Source organism: Camelus dromedarius, chromosome 1 (genome assembly GCF_036321535.1).
Source record: "Camelus dromedarius isolate mCamDro1 chromosome 1, mCamDro1.pat, whole genome shotgun sequence".
Lineage (NCBI taxonomy): Eukaryota > Metazoa > Chordata > Mammalia > Artiodactyla > Camelidae > Camelus > Camelus dromedarius.
This window is the reverse complement of record NC_087436.1, coordinates 5,521,437-5,543,244: the sequence shown is the minus strand read 5'-3', so window position 1 is coordinate 5,543,244 and position 21,808 is coordinate 5,521,437. Positions and strand designations below refer to the sequence as shown.

The 21,808-nt window shown below is 39.2% G+C and overlaps 1 protein-coding gene across 2 annotated transcripts in view; it reads right to left on the bottom strand.

The window, feature by feature from the left end:
• Positions 1-232: 232 nt before the first annotated feature.
• GLRB (glycine receptor beta) overlaps positions 233-21,808 on the bottom strand; it is a 71,645-nt gene continuing 50,069 nt past the window's right edge. For both annotated transcript variants that reach the window (XM_064486000.1, XM_031463759.2), the window contains exons 7-10: positions 20,250-20,390; positions 15,389-15,541; positions 5,846-6,138; positions 233-2,834 (exon numbers count right to left, since the gene is read on the bottom strand). In XM_064486000.1, coding sequence (XP_064342070.1) covers positions 2,538-2,834; positions 5,846-6,138; positions 15,389-15,541; positions 20,250-20,390 — 884 coding nt within the window. In that variant the 3' untranslated portion in view covers positions 233-2,537. The remainder of the gene's footprint in view (positions 2,835-5,845; positions 6,139-15,388; positions 15,542-20,249; positions 20,391-21,808) is intronic.

Here is a 21,808-nt window from a genome sequence, read left to right as displayed (position 1 = left end):
AATGCCCCGAGTGAGTCTGAATGTTCACAAGACCCTGGCGACCTCTGGGGACTGGGCGAGAGTTTGAAGAGAAGAGACTGTGATGGCAACGTGAAGTGCTTCCTCACTTTTAACACACTTGTTCGTTCTTTAATCCATCCAGGTATTCATGTATTACTTAGCAATTAAAAAAGGAACATCACAAAGCAAGTTGAAAAATAAGAGTTATAAAGGAGTGGGGTTGGGGACCACTGTCACAGTTGATGACTGGGAAAGGGACACGGATTTCGGGTGGCGTCCCCAGAAGGAGAGGAGGTGGCAGGTGTGAGAATCTCTATGACTGACCGTGTGGGAAAGGAAGGCAGATTTAACACAGGCGACGGGAACAGTGATGACTCTATCAGAAACGGAAAATGAAAGAAACAACCAAATTGTAAGGAGATCTTTTTTTTTTTTAATTTTGGAAACAATGAATTTGAGATGCTGATATCCAGGCAAATATACTGCACGTTTCCTAGAAAGACATACTATTTGAAGTACACAGATCAGGACTACCCTGGGGTTAAGTAACTAGACTCTCGAGGTAACAATATGAAGCAACTGTTAGCGGACACCAACTGGACTTCATCATGGTCACCATGGAATGTTCCATTTGCAGCTATATATGCGCACTTAATCCTGGGACAGCCATTTGTATGTATTTGGGTATTAAAATTGATCTTAAGAGGCTACAATATCGTATTACAGAAAGTAATTAATTCACATTATTTTCAAGAAATAAATCTTCTCTAATGAGACCTGCCTTCCATCTGGTACCTTTCCCGCTTCAACTCTGGTTCTAAAACAAACTCCCTGATATGAGTGAAATTTGAAAGAATAAAGAAAAGAGATTATGAGCAAATATAATGATTATAATACAAATTTTAACCGGTCGAAGTCTTATCCAAGACATTTTCTTTTTTCCTAACACAGTTCCATTAACATGTTTTGCCCTGGATCCTAGCAGGATTTTGAAACCCATCAAATATAGATTTGGGGGGAAATTTTAAAACTACTCAGATGGCTGAGATTTTGCAACTAGAGGGTGCTGAAGGACTGTGGAGATTAGATATGTTTCATTTTTTAAAGATTTAGCAATCAGTGATTTTGTAAAAAATTAGTCTTCAACAAAATAGCACTGAATTATACACGGCAATTGGCACAAACAATATTCAAACACATTTTATTATTGAATTGACCACACAAACTCTCAGCTGCAACAAAACTCTCCAAAGGATGTAAATATTCTCACTTGGCGTCATGTTTGTGTTAGGTGGATTACAGAGTCTTGCTATCAGCTATGGTGACCCGGGAGTGTCAGAGACCAGAAAGTATCTATTTTAAAGTTGGAACAAGATCAAAGCAAGGAAATCTAAGCAATCTAGACCTTTAGCAAGAAAGAAAATACAAGAAGAAGAGAGGCTTAACATAAAGTAATTACTTACTTAATCCTTGAATGTTTTGTAGCAAAATCAAAAGCTATTCAAATAAGAAAAAAAGAAATTCAGAAAAAAATTTAATTTTACTTTGAAATACGTAAGCATTTTAATAAAATAAAGAAGTTAAAATCCTTTAATTACTATGAATTTTCCTTCCCAAACCCAAGTTACTTCTAGTAATGATTTTCCTCTTGGTTTCTTAACAGTGGTGTGAAATCACATACCCACTACTATATTCCGATTTAAAATATTTATGACTCTTTTTAAGGCACAATGATTTTGTATACTCTGTATCAACAAAATAAAATCCATGAAAATATATTTAGGTTTTAAAGTAGAATTTCTTTTATCAGAAATATTTAATCAATATATCTATCCTTTAGTTTTATTTTATCAGAGACCAGAATTCAGCATGAATTTAGGTGCATCTAGATTTCCTTTTGTTTCAAAAATGCTTACTGTGTTTTATTCCCTGGCATTTTGACAATACAGGCAGACTTTAAAATAAGCTGATTTTTTACAAATTAGTACATCTTTGATCTTTATTTCTCCACAGAGCTTGCATAATTATAGCTGATATATTTCTACTTATAAATTTAAATGATATGTAATATAATTCTGCTTTATCTGTGATAGTACCATCTGAAATTATACAAGAATAAGATGGCTTTCTCTGCAAGTCACAAGGAGGGGAGTTTGCAACACGTACATTAGAATGGCGATCAGATCATGATAGGGTTCAGCGAGCACAGAATTACTATCAGAATTATTGGAAGTATCTGCAATTCACACTAACTGGAGAGAAACGTTTGGATTTTGGTTTATGTGGTTACGCTTGTCCTTCATTGGTTCCTAAAGCGACACGTTTGCTTTACATAAATACATCATGATTAGAGCACAGACGTAATGAGATCATGCTGCCATTCCAAATAAAGGAGCCACGTTTCTATGACAACCGATGGCGTCCAAGATGCAGTGTATTGCTGTGAAGATGCAAACAATCGTCCGCAGGCTGGCCTTGATGGACGAGGCTGGTCACAATGCGATGGGCTCTTACTTTACATGAATGGAAAAGGTTTATCATAAATATATCGACCAGTAGATCACGTTGAAGAACAGGAAGCAGAAAGGAAACAGCGCTCTGGCATAAAGATCGATGCGCTTGGCGGCTGTCGGGATGACGGGTTTGGCGGGAGGCGGCTTCTTGGTGTTCTTGTCCTGAGATCGCCCGAGGCCATTGTTGACTTCAATGGGCTTCCCGTAGCAGTCGTAATTGGACAGCTCGAAATCCCTCGGTAAGCTGCCCACGATGCTGAAGTCATTAGATCTCAGGTCAGACTTGGAGGTACACACCTTCTTGCATCTGGTCTCTCCAACCTGAGGATAAAAGTGAAAGACGGGGGTATTCAGAATTTTTCTATGTAGAAGACGTCTTCAAAAAGATACTTAAAAAAATCGGATGGCTTAATCAGTTGACTATGATCTCTTTTGGTTAAACAGAAATCATAGTCAACTGATTAAACCAGGAGGTGACCTGAACACGGAGGGCTCTAACGTGTTGTGTGCGTAACAAGGTTTATGTCGTGGAATAAACTTTCAGTAGGTTATTTTATGATAAGAGATCAAAGCACAAATCGCCAGTTATCTTAGGTACTCCCAGGCTCGTGAGAGTTCTCAGTTGAAAGAGTGAGGGATAAATAAAAACCCATCTTCAACCACAAACAGCACAGCTCATCTCAGTACAATATACAAATTACAGAAATCTTCTGGTACTTCTAATCTTTGACCTCCCCATGGATCCTACTTCCAAACCAGATGGTTTATAGAAGACTGAGGCATTTGTCATATCAGTGAGACAGTGTGTCCCTAAATCACACTCACAAATAAGAACTGAACATGGTCACCATTACCATGAACCAAAGATTCACTAGTGAAAGGCATTTCTCCCTTGTTGACTAAAGACGAATTACACAGAGACTCCAAACGCAGAGAATCCAAAGGAACTGTGTATATTTCAGCCGGATCATATGCTACAGATTATTTGGCTGAGAAACTCGGAATTATTAAATCTGACTCCATTCCCTATAATATACCAAATAATTATTTCACAATGAACTCTCCCTGGTAATCTGAAGAGATCTTGGAAAAGATGGAGGTATAGGCTGACCTATGGTTTAAGGGGCACCGACGTCAGGAAAGGCCACAGAAGGGTGAAACTGTGACCCAACTGCGTAATATTCCACTGATCTCTCTCCTGACCTCTGGTGTTCACCTTGGGAATCTTCACTATTAATATCTCCTGTTTTTACCAAAAAAGGGAAACACATCATTGTACACGATTAGCACACAGTGGTTACTCCGGCCTTTGCCTTATTAGTAAGACGCATTGACTAGTTACACGAATTCTATTGTCATTGACTAGATGAGGGCTGGGTAAAGATTACGCTTAAGGTAAAAAGTAAAACTGATTCTTCCCCAGCAGTACGTCAGGTACCAGCAGGCTGTCCTTGACCTGAACAAACACTGAGGTATATTTTCTAGCCAAGAGCTGGACGGCAGCCTTCAGAAGTGGGGAGCAGAGAAACCAAGAGACACGGGGTGAAAAAACAAATTAAAATGCATTTACACGTTCTCCCAGGGTTTTGATTTTATTAAAACCTCTTCTATAAAGGTATTTGAAGACTGTTATCTTTGAAATGAGTTGTGTGTGTGTCCCGGTGGCGAGCGCCTATTACAGGAGTCACTTTTAATGATGGGACAGCTCTGAATGAGGGATAAAACTGGGTTCCCTACGGAGAAGCCCTCAGGCTCTTTAAACAGCTCCTCATTCCTTCCCTGGTTCGCTGCTCCCACCTTCTCCCGCTCAGCAGAGACTTCACACAAACACAACTTCCCTCTTCAGTTAATGCCCTCTGCACATAATTATCAAATCAAGTATGTACACAAGCGGAGAAAAGCGTTTACAGTATAAATACTGTTTTAAACAATTATACCATCACATCAAGAGGGATCAAATGAACTAGTTATCAACAAGACAGCACCCCCGCGTAATACAGTCTTACAGTGGTCTTGCTTCTATTAGTCTCCAATCTATAATTTCCCCATTTTTCCTCACATGAATATGTGTCTCTCATTTACTTTCATCATGTAAACGTGTCACTTCCGAAAATGACTGGTAGCAAAAACCGGGTAGTATGATAATGAAACCGTCAGGAATAAAAATTAATGATGCGGACAGAACTTCCCAAGGCTCCAGACCATAGCCGCTGAGATTAGCTTTGTGGTCCTTTTCGGTCTGAATCTGCACACGTTTAAAAGCCAATCACCGCACACAGTATTTCTTAACCGGAAGACGCAGGCATGGTTTCATACAGATAATCGCATCTTCCACAGATGATACAGATGTGTTCACAGGGAAATCTCCTTTATGTATTTTACCAAATTTAAATCAATCCTTATTTTAAAAATATATATCATTACTGTAAAGAAACAATTCTCTCATTCATGCTGCATGTACAGCAGCTTTGATGTTTTCTGTTTTGTTTTTTGTTTTTCTTTGGGGGGGGCGGAATTAGGTTTACGTACATATATATACAAATTAAATGGAGATACTGAGGACTGAACCCAGGACCTCGTGCATGCTAAGCTCATGCTTTACCACTGAGCTCTACCCTCCCCCCAGCTTTGATGTCTTAATTGATTCACATCCATAGACATAGTCTACCTTTTATTCGCAGCAACACCCCTTTGCTGTGAACACACCTGGCACATGCTTGGAGTTGGGAACACGATGTTATTAGCAACAGTAGGTCCTCAACTCTTTTTATTGAATAAAAAAAGAAATATATGAGTGAACAAGCAAACTACTGCCCAGTTCTTCAACTATTCACCCTGGGCTGGACAAATCCCAAACGTGGGCATAGCTCCCTATGGGCCAGGCATCCAATAAATCAGGAGCCTGCCTGCCCTGTGCTGTGTGAAGCCCTCCCTCTTGAGGGGAACAGGTGGGAGACTGAACCAAAAACATGGGCTCAGCCTTCCGGGCCCCCCAGCAGCGCCCTGGCCCCTTACTGGGCTTGTCAGATGCGAGACAGGAGCAAAGTCTTCCGGCAAGACCTCCACACTCTGTGGTGACCATCAGAGCAGAGGTGCGGCCTTAAACTCCATGCCGCGTCCTCCAGAAATCAGATCAGGTGTTGATTTCCTTTTTGTTAATTACTATGGGACCTAAGCTTTCTGCTCTCTTCCAGGAAGTCTGTTGCGCTCATTCCCTTTCCATCCGCGAGAGATAAACGAGTACCAATCCCACGACACCGGCACCCCGACAGGATGCAGGCCGGGGGGGGGGGGGGCGCGGAAGTCGCTCCGCCGGCCGAGGTCGCGCTCACCTGCAGGGTGCTGATGTGAACGGGGGTGCCCGTACCGTTCACCGTGTTCTTCTTCGCCGCGGTGCCCCCCTTCCCATTCGCCTGCTCGGCCTTGGCAATTCTGGCCTTTTCTGCTTCAACGCGTTTAGGGTTGTTCAGCATCACCTGCACCACCGCGTACTCCACCAGGGACGCAAAGCCGAAGAGCAGGCAGGCGATGAGCCACACGTCCAGCGCCTTCACGTAGGACACCTTGGGGAGCTCGGCCGCCAGCGTGGTGCACTCGGAGGCCAAGCTGAGGACCGAGAAGATTCCTGCGGGGACACAAGCAGGAATTCAAGCTGCTTTTTTCACCCTCGTGAAATGATGTGTCATCATTCGCTCTTGGATGAACGCCCTCTGCAGGAGCTCCCAATGTCCCTCGGGCCCCTTTAAAGCTCAAAGAGTAGAAGAAACCCCACGCACACACTTTCTATGTAAGGGTTACTGAATGTGGGTGGGGATGTTTGTAAACAGTGAACGTTTAAAAAATAAATAGAAATTTAAGCGAACCTGTAAACACACAATTTGGATCTTGTTTAAATACTACAGATGTCTAAAACCATTCCATTGTACCTCTAAAACCATTGAGGAAGCCACAATGCTCTCTGATTGAACAGGTTATTTCACTTTTCAGCTTTATTACAGACAGTTATAGAGCTCAATTTTACCCCCAAAACAACTAAATCAGAATAAGAATAGAACATATCTAGCAATTTTTTGGTAAGATTCAAAATTAAAAAAAAAAAAACAAAAAACAAAAAAACTAATAGAAAAGGCAAAGTTAAGAACATCTCTGATTATTTCAGGAAAACAAATGATTCCAGCTTTTCAAGGAAAGAATGCAATTCTGCTCTATGTAATATTAACCATATATGAGAGGCTAATAGTTATATATCAATTTAAGTCAAATAATTGTAAAATCTCGAAAGAGAGTTGCAATAACTCCTGTCCCTCTTTCTCTTCCTTCCCGCATGTGTTCAGAAGATGGGGTGTGGACACAGGACCCATGGGCACAGAGAACCACGACACGCTGGGCCAGGACTCATGCCGGGTCCGGGGAGCCTCCCTCTCAGTCAAGTGGGAGCAGGTCTGCCTTGACTCTGGAGTCCATTTCACCAATGGGGCCACGTGCACGTTTTTACTCTTAGATGCGACCACTTCTGAGAATGAAAACGTTATCCTGGTAATGAAACATGGGCCTGGCATAATATAGAAGCACTATATTAGTATCAATTATCAGTGAGGATGTTGAAGAAATACACATTCCATCAGCTGCACCATTTCAGAGGCTGCTAAAAGGTGTGGAGTTTTTTTCTTAATTTTTAAATTTTTTTTATGGAAATGTAGTTGATTCATAGTGGTAGTTTCAGGTGTACAGCAAAGTGATTTGGTTACACACATACGTACATAAATATTTTTTTCTTTTTAGGGAACTGTATCAATACCTTGTAATGACATATAATGGAAAAGAATCTGAGCAAATAGCATTTCTTTGCACAAATATTTTAGCATTATCTTCAGACAGCCTTCAAATAGGATTACTTTACTGTTAAATAACTTCACTGTGAAATTCTGCCTGAATTTTACTAAATTATAAACCAATAAAGAAATGCGAAACCCATCATTCATAAAAATGTGGATTTTTGTAATTTTAATATTGTGTTCTTACTAAATTATCTCCATTTAATGGAGCTCCCTCTCTAATAAATTCCAGGACTTCTTGGTATAATATTTTAAAAACATGTTTAAAATGTCTAGTCCTTATTTGTCAGAAATTTCCCTCCCTAGTGCAGAAATAAATCAAGTCTAGATTTCAAATCAGGGAATATGTAATAAAAGTGATACCAACTCTGATAAATAGATGTGGGGTCTACATCTTTTGAAAGTCAAAACTAACAAATAATATAGAGTATTAATAAATTAGTTACATAAAGAAGTTAACCTGAACGAAAACCTCTATAAACAAGTCAGGGTGAAAGATAAAGTCATTTAGCTCATCAATATGCAGCAAGAAGGTAACTGTATTCAATATCTTGTAGTACCAATAATGGAAAAAATATGAAATAGAATATATATATTTATATATATACATATAAAACAGAATCACTTTGCTGTACAGTGGAAACTAACACAACCTTGTAAATCAATTATAATTCAATTAAAAAAAAGAATGCAGAAAGAATTTTATAGTGATGAAATGCTTACTTAAGGGAGCATTATTTACAGCAAACTCAAAGACTGACTACGGGATATCCAGAGATTTCTTGCCCAGCCGATCTTAGAGTAAACATCAGAAAAATAATTCCTTACTAGCATACACACTCGCAATGTATTGACTGAAAGAGGAATACCAAAAACTAGAAAAAGGAAAGGAAGAAAAAGAGGGTGAAAAATGGAAAAAAAAAGAGAGGAAAGGTAGAGATAGTATTTGTAATCAACAAAATAGAACCAACAGAGTAAGTCAAGGAGAAACTGTGGATATAACAACTACTACCTAAACCCCAAATCACTTTTACCCCCTTGGGAGATGAACTACAGTATTCACCAAATTGGTACATATGGAGTTGTGATTAATAACATGAAAAGTCATTTAGAAATGCTGCTAAATTATATCAGCATGTTATCATTCTTCAACATTTTAATCAAATGATACTAAAAGGAAAACTACTATTACTATCAGACAGGAATCCAAAAATACTTTCATTTTTGAAAAAGATCCTTATGATCAAAAAGATCTTGAACCTACATGCACCCTAGTGTTCACAGCAGCACTATTTACAATAGCGAAGACATGGAAGCAACCTAAATGTCCATCAAGAGATGACTGGATAAAGAAGTTGTAGCGTATTTATATAATGGAATACTACTCAGCTATAAAAAAAGAATAAAATAATGCCATTTGCAGCAACATGGATGGACCTGGAGATTGTCATACTAAGTGAAGTTAATCCAGAAGAGAAAGAAAAATACCATATGAGATCACTTATATGTGGAATCTAAAAAAAAAGGCACAAATGAACTTATTTACAAAATAGAAACAAGACTCACAGACATAGAAAACAAACTTATGGTTACCAGAGGGAACAGTAGGGGGAGGGATAAATTAGAAGTTTGGGATTAGCAGATACTAACTACTGTATATAAAATAGGTAAACAACAAGGACCTACAGTATAGCACAGGGAACTATATTCAATACCTTGTAATGGCCTATAATGGAAAAGAATATGAAAATGAATATATATATGTATAACTGAATCACTGTGCTGTACACCAGAAATAACACATTGTAAATCGACGATACTTCAATTAAAAAAATTTAAATGAAAAAAAATCCCATTTCTTTAAAAAAAAAAAAATCTTGAACCACTGCTCCAGATGGTAAGAAAAGATCAGAGTAAGAAAGGTATTATGTGTGGCCTCTAGAGGTCTGGACAGTGACCTGAATTATTCATCTTTTTTTCATTTATAATTTAAAAGTGTTTGTTTTAAAAAAAAATCCCTTTTAGCAGCACTTAAAGTATTTTATGTAACAGGAAAAGGGTGTTAGAGTGAAGTTTACTTAGGGTAAAAAGTATCAAAAGTTACTTCCATACATAAAGAAATAGCTGAAGTCAGAGTCTATGGAAAATTCATAGATGAAGCTCTGATGTTTGTTAACAATGGAAAAAAATCAATCAAAAAAAAAGATGGGAAGGAAAACAAAACTAGAACACAAAACTAATATTTTAGAAAGCAAAATGAGTCCAGGGTAAATGATACAGGTTTTTCTCCTAAGTTTTAGAAAATAAAAATTATGGGCATAATCCGAAGAGACTGGCAAATTGATTTGCATAATCTTCTGGAACAATGTAGGGGGAATAAAGTAGAAAAAAGGAAAGATATTTTGGGTCAAAAGAGTTGTATCCACTGAATATCCTGAAATTTAATCTAAGTCAGTAATATGATTTTTTTAGGTAAAATTATAAATATGTATGTGTCTAGTAACAGAGCTTCAAAATACCTAAAGCATAATTCCATAATCCAAGTTGGACATTTTAACACTCTCTGATCAATAACTACAAACCAGACAAAAGACTTAAAAGATTTCAACAGGACTGTCAATCAGCTTGACTCCACTAATATTTAAACATTACACTCCACAAAGCCTGATACACATTTCAAGGGGACACGGTATGGTTGCCAGGAGGCATGTGCTGGGCTGGGCCATTCAAAATGTCTCAGTAAATATAAAAGGACTGAAATCATAGAGTATGTTCCCTGACAAAATTTTAAAAAAACATATTCAAGTACTTAAGAAAACCCTAAATATTTGGAAACCTAACTACACATATCTAAAGAATGCATGGACCAAAGAAGAAATCACAAGGGAAATGAGAAAATATTTCTTAATGGAAAAAGATGAAAATACACTATATCAAAATGTGTGCACTGCAGCTAAAGCAGGACTTACAAGGGAAATTTGTAATTTAAATGCTCACAGTAGAAAAGAAGAAAGACCTAAAATCAACTACATAAGTTTCACTTTAAATACCAAAAAGATATCAAATAATATCCAAACTAAGAAAAAAAAAAAAGAATAAAGAGCTAAAAGTCAGTGAAAAAAATAGAGAAAACGAATGAAATCAAGCTGATGTTTTGAAAATACAGAGAAAATGGGTAAGTCTTTAGCTAGAGTGTTCAGAAAAATTCACAATTTAACAATATCACAAATATGTAGGAATGATCACTACAGTGAGACATTAAAAGGAAGAGCAAATATTATGAGCAATTTTGTGCTAATAATTTTCCCAACTTATCTAACATCTAGAAATCAATCAACCCTCCTCAGTCTTACTAAGAGATCTACAAAAATCTAGAGCTGCTATTATACCCATCAGTGAATGTTTCAATTAGAATCAGGAATAAGCATCTCTTACAATTCTACTCAACACTGAACTTGAGGTCCCAGCCACTACATTAAGTCAAAAAACTTAGGTGTTGGGGAGCACGTGAAACAAGTGGTAGGAATGCAAAATGGCACCCTTATTCTGATAGAACCATGGTAGCATTTTATAGAAGTAAAATACATTTTGCCATAAAATCCAGAAATCTCATTCCTAGGTATTTACCCAAGAGTAATGAAAACGTATGTCCACACGGAGACTTGTACAATTATTCACAGCAACGTTTATAATACAGCCAAACTGAAAACAACCCAAATCTCCAACAATTGTTTAAAGGGAAAACAAGCTGGTGTATCCATACTAGGACACAGTACTCAGTAATGAGACAGCACCAAATATTAACACAAGCAACGACATGGATAAGTCTCCAAAGCGTAAATACGTCCCTATCCTCTAGTTTTCTCTTTATGAGCGTGGCGAGACGTAAACATGCCAACGTGTTGACCGATCTCATTCTACATTTATGATCACTGACCTAAAGAAGTCCATGACCCTACAGGGCAGTCAGAGTGTATTTCCTGGTCCATGCACCACTTTTCCTCTCTCTCCAAACCACAACACTCTACCCTATCACACCTGCAACTCATGACCTTGCTTCCTGTTTTATTAAGAAAGCAAAATCAATTACAAGCCCCCACCCCGACATCTATCCACTCTCTCCCGCATGCTCTGACTTCTGTCCTGATGCTACAGACCAGGGGTCAGTCAACTCGATGCACAGGGCAAGTCAGACCTAGCACTGATTTTTATAAATAAAGTTTTGCTGGGTCACGGCCACATCTATTCAGTATGTCTTGTCCAAGGCTGCTTTAGTGCTACAAAAGCAGATTTAGGGATTTCAACATAAACCTAAATATTGACTACCCTGTATGTGACAGAAAGCATTTGCTGACCACTGGAACAGATCACACTGTTCTAAATAGAGAACCAAAAATAAACATGTCATGATTGTGTCCGCCTTACAAAGCAAAAGGAAGATGCGAATGCAATAATCGTGGGAGAACTTAACACCCCACTGACATCACTGGACGGGTCTTCCAGACAGAAAAATCAATAAGGCAACCGAGACCCTAAGTGACACAATGGAACCGTCAGACTCAGCTCCCATTCCCGCCCAGCTATTTCTCCATCCTCCTTTCCTCTTCACAGTTAATGATCTCCAAGGAGTTGCATTCTGACTCTAGCTCTTCCTCACCTGTTCTTTCTGGAAGTCACTCCCACCAGGCTTTCCTCTGCTCCTTACTCCGGGGACCTGTCCTTGTCCTGGACACCAGTGCCTCTCCAGGCTGTGGGGTCCAATGGGAATTTTCAGCCTACAGGTAGTTGGCTGATCACTCTCCTCACCTGGAAACACTTCCTCCACTTGGTAGAATCCCAGGAGACCACAGCACCCTGGTCGTTCTGTTCCCCAGTTCCCCAACTTCAGCCCTGAGACTCCTCTGTCTCCACTCCAGGATTACTGCATTAAATACCATCTATTCCTGACAAAGCTGAGTTCTGACCTCCAATCCGACTTCTCCGGGACACCCCAGACTTGAACATCCAACTGCCATCCGACATCCTCAGACACTGCAAAGTCAGTGTGTCCGGGAACCGAGCTCCTGGCCTTCCACCTCCTCAAAGCTACCTGACCCGCAGCTCTTCTCGCCTCGGGCACTGGGAATTCCATCTTGCCAGTCTCTCTCAGCCCGAAACACCTTGAAGTCATCTTGGATTCTACTTCTTAAATCCCACACACAACACATCTTCACCTCTCTTCATCTCTACTGTATCCATCATCTAAGATTGATGAGCACATCCACCACCACCCCCGGCCCGGACCACATTGATGTCGGGTCTCTTCACCATTTCCCCAGCTTCCACCTGTGCCCCTTTCAGTCTGTTCTAAACAAAGCAGTAAAGATAACCAGTTAAAATTTAAACCAGCTATTCAATATCTTGTAGTCACCTATAATGAAAAAGAACATGAAAAGGAATGTATGTATGTCTATGTAGGACTGAGACATGATGCTGTGCACCAGAAATTGACACAACATTGCAAATCGACAATACTTCAATTTAAAAAATACGATGCAAAGGCAAAAAACATTAAAGTCAGTTAATGCTCAGAAGCCCTCGGGGGCTTCACGTGTCACTCGGAATAAAAGCCAAAGCCACCAGAGTTCCTCGGGGAATGCCGCTCGGCCCACCCCTCACCTTGTTGTTTTTCTGTCCTTGTCTCTGAATCTCCCTTTCTCTTACTCTGTTCCAGCCACACTGCACTGCCTGGTGCTCCCCAAAGTCCCCAGGCAGCTTCTGCCTCGAGAATGCTGCCCTGATGGTCGTGGCCCAGGACCCCCCTTTCCCCGAGACCCACAGTGATGCATTTCTTCACCTCCTCCACGTCTCCATCCAGGATCACTTCCTCCTGGCGACTCCTGGCCAGCAGGCTGCTGCCCTCAACTTTCATCCCTGTATCACCATCTTATATATTACATGTTGCACTTCTTTGGTGTCTGTTTCTTCCCAAGAAAGGATAAACTTGTTGAGGCTGAGTTTTTGTCTTTTTTAAATCTATTTTGTTAGCTATTCATGAGCTGTTTACTCTTTAAGGTAGCCCCATCTTTTCACATGGTACTAGCGCGCAGTCAGCGCACAATAAATATTTCTTGAATGGATCAAAATGGGTAGAGATGCTGTGCACACTGTAAAGTCATCTGTAAGTGAGGCAGAGTATTAGCTCCTGAGTGTGCCACGTGGGCTGTGCACCCATTTTTTCAGTCCTCCAGAAAGCCCCCAGGGACTTTCCCACCCCTGTCGGCATGTCCTCAGAGTATGTTCACAGGGACGGGATCTGTCGCCCAGGTGGGCACAGCCAGCAGGCACAGAGCTGGAATTCAAACCCGGGTTGACTCTAGAGACTGACTTTTGACCACCAAGCACCTCTCCATTGGCAAGTCTGCGTGGTGCTGAGTGGCAGCTCAGGGACTTCACATCCCAAGTCCTGCAACAGAAGAGGATTTACAGACACTGTCCTTCAAGAAGATGCCAGGGGCTGGGATGTCTCCAAAGCACCCTGAGAGGCCTCTAACTTTAATTTATGTCACTAACAGGGAGTAAGATATTCCTAATAAACACAATTTAACAATTTGAGGGAAATGCATGATATTTTTGACAAGCGTAAGTGAGAACTTAAATCTACTTTTGAGAGTGTTTCATTCTCAGTATAATTACTACATAGTTAATTCTCATTCCCTGAGGGATTAATTTATCAACTGTAATTATCTTCATCACAGATACCTAACCCTTAGGATGAAATTACCCCCATTTTTTGCTTATTAAGATATAGATTCGATCTTTGTGGGTTTTTATTAATAAACCGCCAACATTCTTATTCAGATAAAACTGTCACTGTCACTGGATTTTTCCTTGCTTTCTGCTCTTTAAAATCTGTATTTCATTTAATTCCTCCAGTAAATCAGGAGGGAGATTTGCACAAGGCCTTTTTGATAATAGAAAAATAAATAAAAAATAAAATTCTGCAACTAACCAGACACCAAGAGGTCAGACATTTCACAGTCTGACCCATGTAAGTTCCAGGTGATATTCACAGAACAGACACACACACACACAAATGAATGACAAGTTTTCAGACACTCCAAGCAATCAAAGTTTGTTGTTACAATGTCCTTATTTTGAAGTTTACTCACTTTACCCATAAGAAAGGCTCCTGATTCTTTCCCTAACCAAAGACTATTTAACCTCTATCCGCACACAATTGTTAAGTCTGGCTAATGGTGTTTTTATGTCACAGAATCTTAAAAATAACAAACTGGAGAGCACAGATAACCAGCCCCTACTCCCTCCAGCCTCTCCTCACGGTAGAGCACACAATAACTGATGTTTAGGAAAATGGTGCTAAGTCATTTTTCAAAAGATAAATTGTGCTACATATTCCCTGGTGACGAGTATGAGAGCGTATATAATACTACTGAGAAAGATTTCTATCCGAACAGCCATTTGTCCTTAAGCACGGCACTAATGGGGATTTCAGACTTCAGTTATCTGCAAAAATCACTTATTACTAATTATTTCCTGAGAATCAAAGTAGGATGCAAGAGCTGCTCAAAATCCCCCAAGGACAAAGAAAGAAAAAAACTTAAGTTTCATTACGGAATACACAAACATGGAGAGGGTCTAGTTCAATGGCAAGTGCTGAAGGAAGTCTGCGAAAGAAAAAAAGAGAGAGGGAGGAAGGAAGGGAGGGAGGAAGGAAGGGAGGGAGGAAGAAAGGAAGGAAGAAAGAAAGGAAGGAAGGAAGGAAGAAAGAAAGAAGAAAGAGAGAGAGAGGGAGGGAGGGAGGGAGGGAGAGAGAGAGAGAGAGAGAGAGAGAGAGAGAGAGAGAGAGAGAGAAAGAAAGAAAGAAAGAAAGAAAGAAAGAAAGAAAGAAAGAAAGAAAGAAAGAAAGAAAGAAAGAAAGAAAGAAAGAAAGAAAGAAAGAAAAGGGTTGCCATCAATTCCAAACTCACTGTCTGGAAATGACTGAGTCTGTGTCAAAGCTGCGCGGTCACTTCAGAGAGAGCGGCTGGACCACCTTACCCAGGGGCACCCTGGCGGCGCTGGCATCGGGGTTGATCCAGAAGGACAGCCAGGACAGGACCACGATCAGCAGGGTCGGGGCATAGACGCCCATCATGTAGAAGCCCACCTGCCTCCGCAGGGTGAAGATGACCTCCACGCACGTGTAGTACCCTACCGGACAGACAGACGCGGGACAGAGTGAGGCTCTCACCACCTGCCAGGAACTGACAAGCCCTTCTGCTCCGGACACCTTCACAGAGTCAATGCCTCCAGAAGCAGGTTTTCTGTAAGTGTGTATAACCATCGGGTCTAAATGGATGGCATGAGGGCCATCACCTGACCTTTGGCAACTTCATCACGACACTGAGAAACGGCCGTCACCTGCTGCTCTGAGATGTCCTGTCATGGGTCTTAGGTCTTAGTGCAGAGAATCTGCAGTGGACTTAAACTTCATACCCACAGCGACTCTCAGAGCAAATGACCTACAGGAGCAGTGTCCCAGGTCCCAATGGCCTGGGAGCAGTAAAGTCAAGCAGAGCATGTCTTAAAGGAAACACGCCTGGACTAGTGGTTGTCAGTACAATTTCCAGCCACGTGGACCACTTCTTATCTGGAATGGCTGGCCACCTACAGTAACTCATCTGCATCTTTACGCCTGAAAAATTAACAGTATTTAAACGAGGTAAACACGAACAGAAATAAGAAGTGAGTGTTCCCTGTCTCTTCAGATAAAAGTTTACCAAGGGCAAATCATCTGACAAGCCCCCACTCCAGGACCCCGAATGTCCTCTCATTCAGGGAAAGGGCTTCACCTCCAAAAACAGAGACTTACGGCAGACCCTGGTTTACAGCATAATTCTAGAGCTGCCTGACATCAGCTAGTCCCCCAGATTAATCACAAATTACACGCAGCCTCATCAGAGCCTTTGTTGGCTGCAGAAAGAAAATAAAGGACACAAATATTCTCCCAACCCTGGAATAGAAGAGATGTTTCGAGGTGTTTGAGCCGATTTTTTAAATGTTTGATTTTGATAAGAATGCCATTTACCATTCAACAAGAGGAAGGTTATGCATGCATACCAGAAAGTTAAAATATCTCCAGTTGTGTTCAGCGTAAACCATACATAACTATTTTAAAATAATGAAACTAATAAATGAAGGAACAGTGCGTAAACAAAATAATCATGGGGGGAAAGGACAATATTACTTTTTACTATACTTTAGTTTAAAAAGTAGTATTTATCTATTTTTCCTAATTGGGAAGAATTCTTTACTTCTGTTTACTTCTGATGCTAGAATAATCTTCATTATTTATGCATTAATAATATCTAAAGCAGTACTTGCACACAATGAGGTCTTAATAAATGTTGAAAAAGCAGCTATTTCTGTCTCTTTATCAGATCACTTAGATATCTATCCTTTTTCCAACGAATTATAATCATCAATACCTATCAGAGATTAGAAAGATATTACGCCTAAAATGTAACAAAAATAGAGTTCAATTGAACTGAAGTAAATTCTAATTATGTCAAATGTTTCCATTTTGTATCAAAACACAAGCAAGGCAGAGCATTTGTCTTTTTTAAATTTTGATTTCATTACTAGGCAGTTCCCTCCAATCATGCTCAGCTTTTAAAAAGCTATAAAAGGCAAAATGATGAAACGCTCCCGGTCCCTTTTCAGCGCCCCTCCTCTCAGCTTAACTTCCTGTCTGGAAAAACAAGAACATATGCTTCTAACTAACAACCATGGGCAAAATGTCCAAAATCGAATCTTTCATAAGCCCATTACTGTCATGAAGGAGGCTGAAGGTGTTCCTACGAGCGGTGAGGTACCTGGCTTTGTAAGAGCATCACTTGCGCAGGTAAATTTTACGTTCACTCAGCGCACGCCGAACAGGGAAGGGCTCACAGGACTTACTGTGCATTTGGGGGCCTAAGTCGTCATAAATATGAGAACAGTTTGCTATGAAGCTGCTCACTTTAATGCAGATTTTGACACCCCATCCCCCCAGGCTTAAATGACAGCTTGGGTACCAAGAGTCCTTCATCCAAACCACATTTCTAAGTCCCTTCCCCAAGGCATCCGCAGGGGAACTTGCAAGACTTGGATGCATTTGGCAGTAAAAATACATGCTTGGATATCACCGCGATCTGCTCCGTAAACTTTTATGACAAACATTTCTTGATCCTTTTTGATCCCTTCCTGGTACTGTTACATTTATGAGAGGCAGGTGGGCCGCTAATTGATACGAATGTTCATCGGCAAATTCAATTTACTTTCTATTTCCTGCGGGGGTGGATTTGATCGCTATTCACTCAGGCTTCCAATTTAAGTATTTCTCCCATACTTGTTTACCCATATAGTTCTCCACCTGTGTAGTTATTGTAATTATAAAAAACATAATTCTTAATAAACTTCAAGCCAAAGCATTATTTCTGATAATTTTGTCCAAATTAAAGAAAATACGGGCCATCATTTTATATGTCACTCTCTATATCTTTTCCACTAGTCTACATTGTGGAGCAGTCCATATATTTTGAATGTTTTATTCTCCTAAATACATTTCTAAGTACTATCCAAACATTAAAATGTTTTGCTGGTATCTCTTTCATGATTCATATAAATGCGGATAAAGTGTGTTTACTGAAACACAGTGTCAATTACTATTACGTTAGCCGTGAGTTTTTTGTTGCTGTTATTTTCTGTAGCTAATGAGGTATCAGTGACTTATTTATGATAACTCAAAAAATACCATAAAAAATCTATGAAAGATTTACTTATCATAAATCTTGGGCAATTTCCCAAATATTCTCTACCACAGCACACCTTTTTTTCTTCTTTCTTTTTTTTTCACAGCACACTTTCTTAATTCCTTCTTTGAACTAAATTACATTAATATTTATATTATATATATTATGTTTACTTTATTTGCTTACTATGTTTGGATCTATAAAAGAGCAGAGATTTGTCCTTTATTCACTACTGAGTCTCCTGATGGAGACTTTTAAGCACAAGGCTTAAAGGTGAAGAAATTAACACCTACGCCCCCTATGCCCCAGATTTCCAATGCTATTATGTAATTTTAAGTTATATAAAGTGAGAAATAAAATGACTAGTTTTATTGTCATCTCTAGATGAAGTCTAAAACTTCAGTAAAGGCTATTTCAAATTTCTCAAAACAATTTAGAGACTCTTCGTTTTGAAATGGTAAGTGTATAGACTGATGTGGGAACTGACGTTTCCAAGCGTGACAGGCCTGGACACAGGCAGGGAGGACACGTCAGACTCACGGTCCCAGCACAGCGCTTATGTAACAGCACGCCGTGGGCAAGTGTCCGCCTGATGGGTGATCCAGAGAGAGCAAACGTACTGATTCCAGAGGACGCTTGTGAGGATTAAACCGTAGGGTTCCTGCAAAGCACTTAAAACAAGGCCTGAGAGAGAGCAGGAACTCAAACAGCCCTCTATTAAATAGATTTCTATATCGCAACCCCCGCAAAAAACTCTTGGCTTTCAAGTTTGTTTTTTTCATTACTAGGTGAGTTGCAAGAATTATCAAGAAGACCACTTCCATATCTAACGGTCAAGGTGGCGGTGACTTCTTCATTGAGCACTTTGATGGTCGAAGGCTTAAGAGCTCTCAGTCTGTCCTTTTAAAACCATGGTGGTTCTTTCAGCACTTATACTTGATAATTTCTCTCTTGCCCTAAAATAGTTCAAGTCCTATAAGAAAAGGGACGACTTATACATAAATGTTAAATAATCTGTTCATTTATTTGAAAGTTAGTGACAGCAGACGCCAAGACTAACTTCATCGCCAAGTTGGCCTGTGCCACGTTCATTACAAGGCAAATGTGCAACTGTTCACTCTACCTTTGGTTCTAATGTTAACAGGAATGTTTTAAATCACATTTTGTCCTCAGTGATGTCAAGATGGCAGCGTCTTAGTTCAAACACCTGACCTCTAAATTTTCCAGTTATCCCAGACATTTTTATCTTTGCAAAGTCATCATAAATGTTGCAAGAAATTTCACCTTTAACTGTTATATCTATTCCTGAATATCTTGGTCATGATTTACTTCCAGATACAGAATTAAAACTGAGTGGTGATTTACAAGTTAGGCTGATTATTAGTGTGAATGCAATGATCAAAATTCAGTCCATCACCTCTTGATTTATATTGCTAAGGGAGACAGCACTATACGTGATTATCTAAGGCCCTCAAGAACCTATGGCTACCAGGGGAGACTCACTAATCATATAATGAAAGTACTGATTAGTGAGTATTGTATTTTCATTTCTGCAAAGCTTGATGTAATTTAATGAAGGAGGTTACTCTGTGGAACTTCCCTAACCCAGGCCAAGATTATCATACAGGAAATATTTACTGATGTCCAATTATTTCACAGGCTTATTGCTTCCTGCACAACATAAAGATGAATGCATTGAAAAATTAAAAATATGTGTCAATAAATATCAAAAAAACTGCCCAAAAAACAGCAGGCAAATATATGGCTTACATCGTTTATATCCATAATGTTTGGCCTTAATGTGAATCTTGCCAGAGTAGAATTTCTTGACAATATCTAAGAAGACCACTGCTGGAAAGTTCATGTTACAAAAAAAAACAAAACAAACAAACAAAAAAACCTGAAAACCTCTTGTTATCCAGAATTGCATAAGAAAAGCAAAACTATCTAGGAATAAAAAAATTAACTTTAGTGAATGTAGTTTTATAAAAACTTTAAATATATGAAAGTAAAGATAGCGCATTTATAAAAACTGAACTTATTTTTTAACTAGTGTTGTCTCTTTTGTCCTTAGCAAATGTTAACTTTGAAACAGGACTTGGTCTTGTTCAAAGACTCTTACTTACCAGTGCCTTTATAGTATTTTGTACAGTTACCATATTCAATATCCTCCTTTTTAATATCAAATTGAGGCAAGGCGATTTTCTCCAACTGAACAGGGTCCCCTGACTGCCAGATAAATCGTAAATCATCAGTTGTGTAACCAACTAGAAACAGAAATGCATAAATAAAATATTAGTTTGACATACAATTATTAACACTTCTTTAATATTTCAATAATCCAAATGTTAAACCTTGAAATGGCAAAATAATCGGCCCTTTTATATGAAACTTTTCTTAAAAAGTCAAGAGGTAAAAAAATCTATGGTCACGAATGAAACTATTAGCACAAAAGTTACACATAATCGGCTTAAAGAAAGGACAAGCTAAAATAATTGGGTTAGTGCACACGGTTAAAATCTGAGCGTGTCATAAACGGTAGCACATTTTTCAATGTCAGATTTCTGAATCGTCATCAATAAACAAGTAACAAATAAATGATCCTAGCTTTCTGAATGGATACATTTACAATCATGCAACATGCTACGCAGAGATTTTTAAAGAAACTTAAGCACCAGAACACTTGGTGTTTTGAAGGATTAACTACCAACTTCCCTAAAGGAGTTGCACTGCCGGAGGAAAGCCATAAAACAAACCCCTCCGAGGGACAGGATTCCATCCCGGCAGCCTCCCGGGGCCACACCGGGGGCGGAGGGACCCGGCTACTCCTCAAGGATCCCATGGGATTCACGGCACATTGCAACCTACCCTTCAACCCTAACATGCCTGCATTTTTTGAAGCAATACTTCAGTGTATCTAGTAATAGAACTGAATGTAGATACACATTTGGAATTATTTATACAAACACAGATTGACACACAGGCGTGTGTCTATAACACGTGTACAAACATGTACACACATAACACTTAAGTCTGCAAAATCTCATATGTTCCAGTTAGAAAGCAATAAATATTGTTCAAATTCAGGATCCAACTTCAGTAAATTAAAAAACAACAACAAATAACCACTAAGTTACTTGAAAGCATCATTTAGCAGGCACATGCAGGACATTTACAGGGCCATTCTTTGTAGAAAAAGGTCATGGTATGCAGGTATTCAGGCTTAAGATTCTTTGCATTAATTAATTGTTAATTAACTGTTGTTAATTTTTCAAGCTTTATTGCCTCCTTTTAATGTGATAAGCTTCATAGCAAATTAACTAATATATTTTAGAGATAATCATTTCAATAAATACCTCTAGTACATCTTTTAGAAATTGAAAAATACATGATCATAGAAATACAGAAAATCCAAAATCCAATTCTGTAAAACATAATTTTTTTAACAGATCCATAGACAATGAATGCTTGGTGGGATTTAGATAATATTTTGCAATGTTTTCCAAATTTTCCGCTGCTCTGAAAAACGTGGTTTTAACATTAGTAAAGTTATTAGGACATCATTGCCCCCTTTGCCTTGCCTATATGACTAACTCAGATGAAGATGGCTACTGAAGTCAGTCAGACATGCACACCCACAGCTGCAACAACTCAGCGGAAATAAAAACCTAGTACCAGAAGGACA